General features: G+C 41.6%; 1 protein-coding gene across 1 annotated transcript; it reads right to left on the bottom strand.

The window, feature by feature from the left end:
- Positions 1-2,234: 2,234 nt before the first annotated feature.
- On the bottom strand, positions 2,235-5,076 carry LOC123172384 (uncharacterized). Its single transcript, XM_044589376.1, has 4 exons — positions 4,784-5,076; positions 4,462-4,675; positions 3,396-3,443; positions 2,235-2,624 (listed from the first exon to the last, which is right to left on the bottom strand). The coding sequence occupies exons 2-4, from the start codon at positions 4,618-4,620 to the stop codon at positions 2,367-2,369; spliced, it is 465 nt and encodes a 154-aa protein (XP_044445311.1). The 5' UTR covers positions 4,621-4,675; positions 4,784-5,076; the 3' UTR covers positions 2,235-2,366.
- Between the last annotated feature and the right edge of the window lie 248 nt (positions 5,077-5,324).

Raw genomic sequence — 5,324 nt, 5'->3', positions numbered from 1 at the left:
CTATTAACCCTCAGGAATTTAGCTTGAGCATGAAGTGTCACATTTCACTGTTTGAGTTTGAAACTATTGTTTTAAAAAACAATAATTATTTAGTAACACTAATATTTCTGGAATAATTAGTTTGACCATTGTTTGACCACTGTTTGACCACAGTTTGACCAGATTTGACCAAAATTCAAAAAAACTGAAATAATTATTTAGTAACACTAATATTGTAGAATAATTAGTTTGACCATTGTTTGACCACAGTTTGACCAGATTTGACCACATTTTTTCCAAATATAAAATTTGAAACTATATATTTTTCTGTTACTAGTAAGTTTGAAATTTTTTGAATTTTTTTGCCTCTCCAGATCTTAAAAGCCCCGTAACTTTTTTTCTGTTAGGTTTTTGACGATTTTGAAAATGTTTAACGGGGTTCCCCCAGTTAAAATCGGATGTAACTTTCCGAGTAGATGATTTTTATATAAAAAACTTTTTAATCCGAGTTCGTATGCAAAAGTTATGCCCATTTTACAAATTCCAGAGAGATTTTGCAAATAAAGTCGAAATTAGTACCGGTTCGTGCCATGAACCGGCGGTTCGTGGCACCAACCGGGACTAAAGGGCCCAGGTGAACCGGGACTAATGCCTTAGCCGCACGAACCAGGACCAATGCTCACATTAGTCCCGGTTCGTGACTGAACCGGGACTAATGTGAATATTGACCTGTGACGAAAGCCCTGTTTTGTACTAGTGTATGCTACCTCTTGAGCATGCGTTGGTTTTTCCTTAAAGAGGAAAGGGTGATGCAGCAAAGTAGCGTAAGTATTTCCCTTAGTTTTTGAGAACCAAGGTATCAATCCAGTAGGAGACTACACGCAAACCCCTCATACCTGCACAACCAAATAAGAACCTTGCAACCAACGCAATAAAGGGATTGTCAATCCCTTCACGGCCACTTGCAAAAGTGAGATCTGATAGAGATAATAAGATAAATATTTTTGGTATTTTTGTTGTATAGATTGAAAAGTAAAAATTGCAAGATAAACGGTGGCAGAAATTGGCTAGTTGACGGGAGATTAATATAATGGAAGATAGACCCGGGGGCCATATGTTTCACTAGTGGCTTCTCTCAAGATAGCAAATTCTACGGTGGGTGAACAAATTACTGTCGAACAAATGATAGAAAAGCGTATAGTTATGAGAATATCTAGGCATGCTCATGTATATAGGCATCACGTCCGTAACAAGTAGACCGAAACGATTCTGTATCTACTACTATTACTCCACACATCGACCGCTATCCAGCATGCATATAGAGTATTAAGTTCATAAAAACAGAGTAATGCATTAAGCAAGATGACATGATGTAGAGGGATAAACTCAAGCAATATGATATAAACCCCATCTTTTTATCCTCGATGGCAACAATACAATACGTGCCTTGCTGCCCCTGCTGTCACTCGGAAAGGACACCGCAAGATTGAACCCAAAGCTAAGCACTTCTTCCACTGCAAGAAAGATCAATCTAGTAGGCCAAACCAAACTGATAATTCAAAGAGACTTGCAAAGATATCAAATCATGCATATAAAAATTCAGAGAAGAATCAAATATTGTTCGTAGATAATCTTGATCATAAAGCCATAATTCATCGGATCTCGACAAACACACCGCAAAAAGTATTACATCGAATATATCTCCAAGAGAATCGAGGATAACTTTGTATTGAGATCCAAAGAGAGAGAAGAAGCCATCTAGCTAATAACTATCGACCCGAAATCATCGGAGAGGCTATGGTGTTGATGCACTACTAGAAAAAAGGCTGCTAGTAGCGCGGGTAAATTGGCTACTAGTAGCGCGGGTACCCGCGCTACTAGTATCGCGCTACATCTAAAAGTTAGTAGTAGCGCGCGTAAACCCACTCTACTAATAACATTTTAATAGTAGCGCGGATGTCACGCGCGCTACTACTATTTGAACCCGCGCTACTACTAACGTCAAATAGTAGTAGCGCATCTAGAATACTAAGCGCTACTAGTATGCTAAATACTAGTAGCACACTATTTTTTCCCACGCTACTAGTAGTTTATTAGTAATTAAAAAAATAAAAACATAAAATGTTGCAGTACAGAAAATAGTCTAGGCAGGCAAGTGATACATCATAGTTGGATCTGAATCTGACACTCATTGACGCTACTCAGTTAGGATTTTGGAGCGTATTGTGAAGAACGTTAATTGCAACTCAAATCATTAACGGCAACTACAGTTAAGAGGACACCTTTGAAGGCTACACATATATTGGCACAACGCGGCCGTGGTTCTCATGATACAGAAAATGTGAAGTAATAGATCTTACTATTTCAATGCTGTGATCGAGATAATACTATAGTATGCAAGAACATGGCAATGGTCTTCGGTGCTTGTGATTACGATCATTGTCGTCATCGCCACTAGTGTCAAAGTTTTCAGTATCTCTACTAGCTTCTGAATCGGTGGAACTACTTTCTTCCTTTGGTGAAGGAACTTCTATTTTGCCAACATCCAATGCTTGAGCTATCAAACCTTTGTGCATCTTCACGATAAGCAAATCCGCAGGAAAAAAGTCAACTTGGCATCTAGATTTTATCCATTGCCCTGAGTCCTTGACCATGTTCAAGAAACACTAAATTTAGAACATTACTATTGTAAATAATGAGACATAAAATCCTACGACCATCAACAGAAAAGATATTCAGTTAAATACATGGGGCATAAAATCCTACGACCATCGACAGAAAAGATATTCAATTAAACTTAGGTCTCGCTGGGAAGGGCCCTATGAGACAGGCATTGTAAGTACACGTATATTTCAGTTACAAAAAGATATTCAGTTAAAAAGTGACAAATAACTGAATGAAACTCAGACTATATATTTCAGTTACAAAAAATATTTCAGCTTAGGAATGCAATGTATAAATCAGACTAGATAGATAACACTACTGAAGCTTACAAGCAAATACATGGGGCATACAAAGATGAAGAACAAGCAGTCCTTCAAGTAAATATGAAGACAAAATGAATGATTTACTTGTTATTCTATTTAACCCCAGTATTTGTCATGCATACAAAATACATATGTGTATTCGACAAAATCTGCAGCTATGCATTATAGTTGCTACCAAAAAGACATTGTAAACCTATCTTGGTTGTAAATTACTATGATGTAAGATGCCACCAAAATATGTATCGCCATCTTGTAATTTAGATTTTTATTGACACTATACATAGGTCAGAGAAAACACTGTAATTCAAGCAAAAAGCAGTATCTTTGCTTAAGAACATGATACTGAGTACTTACAATTTATCTTAAAATTTCATGATCAAGAAGCTGAAGGAAACAAAGGCGAAGTAAGAATGCGGGGATGAGTCATACCTGCAAGATGAAGAGCATGCATCCCTTCATGTAAGCCAAAAATAGCTTCTTGTGAAAAAGAAAACAAAGATCAGGTTGTTGTATCTAAATGGTTTGTACAATATTGTATTTACAGAATGGGACGTACACATTTACTGAACTTCTTTAGAATGGGGCACAAAACTGATAAGAATACAAAAATATTCAGGTAAACTAGAAGTAACACATTACTGAAAATTACAGTCCAAAACCACTTTAAATTCAGGCAACCAAAAAGAGAAGGAAGACACATTACTGGGCAAAAATGCACATTAAATTACAGTGCATATTTTCAGTCTAAATATTTCAAGTTAAGTAACAATGATTTGGACTGTAGTTTCAGTCTTTTATTAGTCTATCTTACACTGCAATTTTACATTGCAAACACTACCATTACAAAGGGAATTCACTGGAAGTAAATAGGGATCTTAGATTGACTGAACTTATTCTTTGCACAAGCGAGAAATCTGAAACCCTTCTTGTACTTTCTGCTGCTGCTAATAGTACAACCTAAGCACTAACAACAATTGAGCAAGAAATATAGTGCAGGACGAAACTTTGCGTTGCCGGCCGGCGAAGCTGAGCAGCAGGTGGCGGATGCGAGCGCCGGACGGGGAGAGCAGAGTCACTTAGAGTGAGTGTAGCTGTGTCTTGCTTGACTTGACCGATGAATCACATGTCACTACGTACGTACTAGTTTTGCTTGACTTGACCGACCAAAGTCTTAAACTATGATTAGCATCCAATGACCCGGCAAAAAGGAGATTAGCCTCTAATGATGATCATACGTATGCTAGTACTTGAGCAGGCAAAAGTATATGGGAAAGAAAGGCATTGGATGCCCTGTTCTGCTCTGCCCTCCCCTCTTGCTGGACCAGATGCATTCATTCATCGACTGGGATCGTTCAATGTGGGTTGGTGAGCACTAAACAAACAATGAGGATTGTAGGTGGGCAGAGGCTGTAGGCTGCCGTGGGGGTGTCGGTGAACAGAGAAACGATATGGGCATAAACACAAGCAGCTTGCGGGCACGCGGACGGGAGCTCACCTCGTGGATGAGATGAGATGGTACTGCGCTTGCTTCCAGTAACAGCAGGCGGAGGAGGGATAGGACGACCGTGCGCGCAGCTTCACTTCGTCCTTGCCCGCCGCTCGGTTCGGTGCCTCCTCGCCGTCCGCTATCCTCATACCAAACACATCCATCCATGGCTTCAGGCCCACACCTTGTAGCTTCTCCATGGCCCGCCCCTTCCTTCAGGTGCCTGCACACAACCACGAGAACACACACACTCATCAGATCTGGGGAAGAAGAAGAAGAACCAGAGGAAGAAGAAGATGCTACTTTTGGAGGGGATCCCGTGCTGTTGCACCTCTGCCGGATTCGGGCTAGGGTTTCAAGCGGCGTTAGAGGTTGGACGCCGCGGCTAGGGATGGAAGGAGGAGTCGTCCCCCTATGCTGGTGCCTCGTAGTGGAGAAGGAGGGAGCTCCTGCCGGCGGCGGACCTCTGGTGGTCGCCGCAGCCCGACCACGGTGGTCGGCGGGAAGACGAGCTGGGGGAGGTGGAAGGAGGCGCGTGTTAGGGCGGCGGCGTCCCTGTCGCCATCGTTTGGGGGCGCAGGAGGCATCTGCGGTGTGGGCAAGATTGGTTGGGGGAGGGCGGTGGAGGGGGAGGGACAAGGGACAGGGGAGATAACCCACGGCGCGGTGCCACTAGTTGTAGCGCAGGCCACGAGTGCTTCGCTGCTGCTAAAGTAGGATACATTGCCTGATCCCGTCAAATTATAGTAGTAGCGTGGAATTGCAGCCCGCGCTATTACTAAAAAATAATAATAGCGCGACTTTTATATCCCTCACTACTACTATAAGCTATCCTGAGGGGATATTTAGTAGTAGCGTGGGAACGGTAGACC

This window comes from Triticum aestivum, chromosome 1D, assembly GCF_018294505.1.
Source record: "Triticum aestivum cultivar Chinese Spring chromosome 1D, IWGSC CS RefSeq v2.1, whole genome shotgun sequence".
NCBI classification, from domain to species: domain Eukaryota; kingdom Viridiplantae; phylum Streptophyta; class Magnoliopsida; order Poales; family Poaceae; genus Triticum; species Triticum aestivum.
The sequence above is the reverse complement of the archived record's forward strand: the minus strand, read 5'-3'. Positions and strand labels throughout refer to the sequence as shown.

What these genes read in the sequence shown, in the direction of transcription:
- LOC123172384 (XM_044589376.1), bottom strand. Translation starts at nt 4,620, where the DNA reads ATGGATGGATGTGTTTGGTATGAGGATAGCGGACGGCGAGGAGGCACC. An exon ending in CATCTCATCTCATCCACGAG is followed by an intron (nt 3,444 to 4,461) that starts GTGAGCTCCCGT and finishes CTTTTTCACAAG; the next exon opens with AAGCTATTTTTGGCTTACAT. An exon ending in GCATGCTCTTCATCTTGCAG is followed by an intron (nt 2,625 to 3,395) that starts GTATGACTCATC and finishes AACATGGTCAAG; the next exon opens with GACTCAGGGCAATGGATAAA.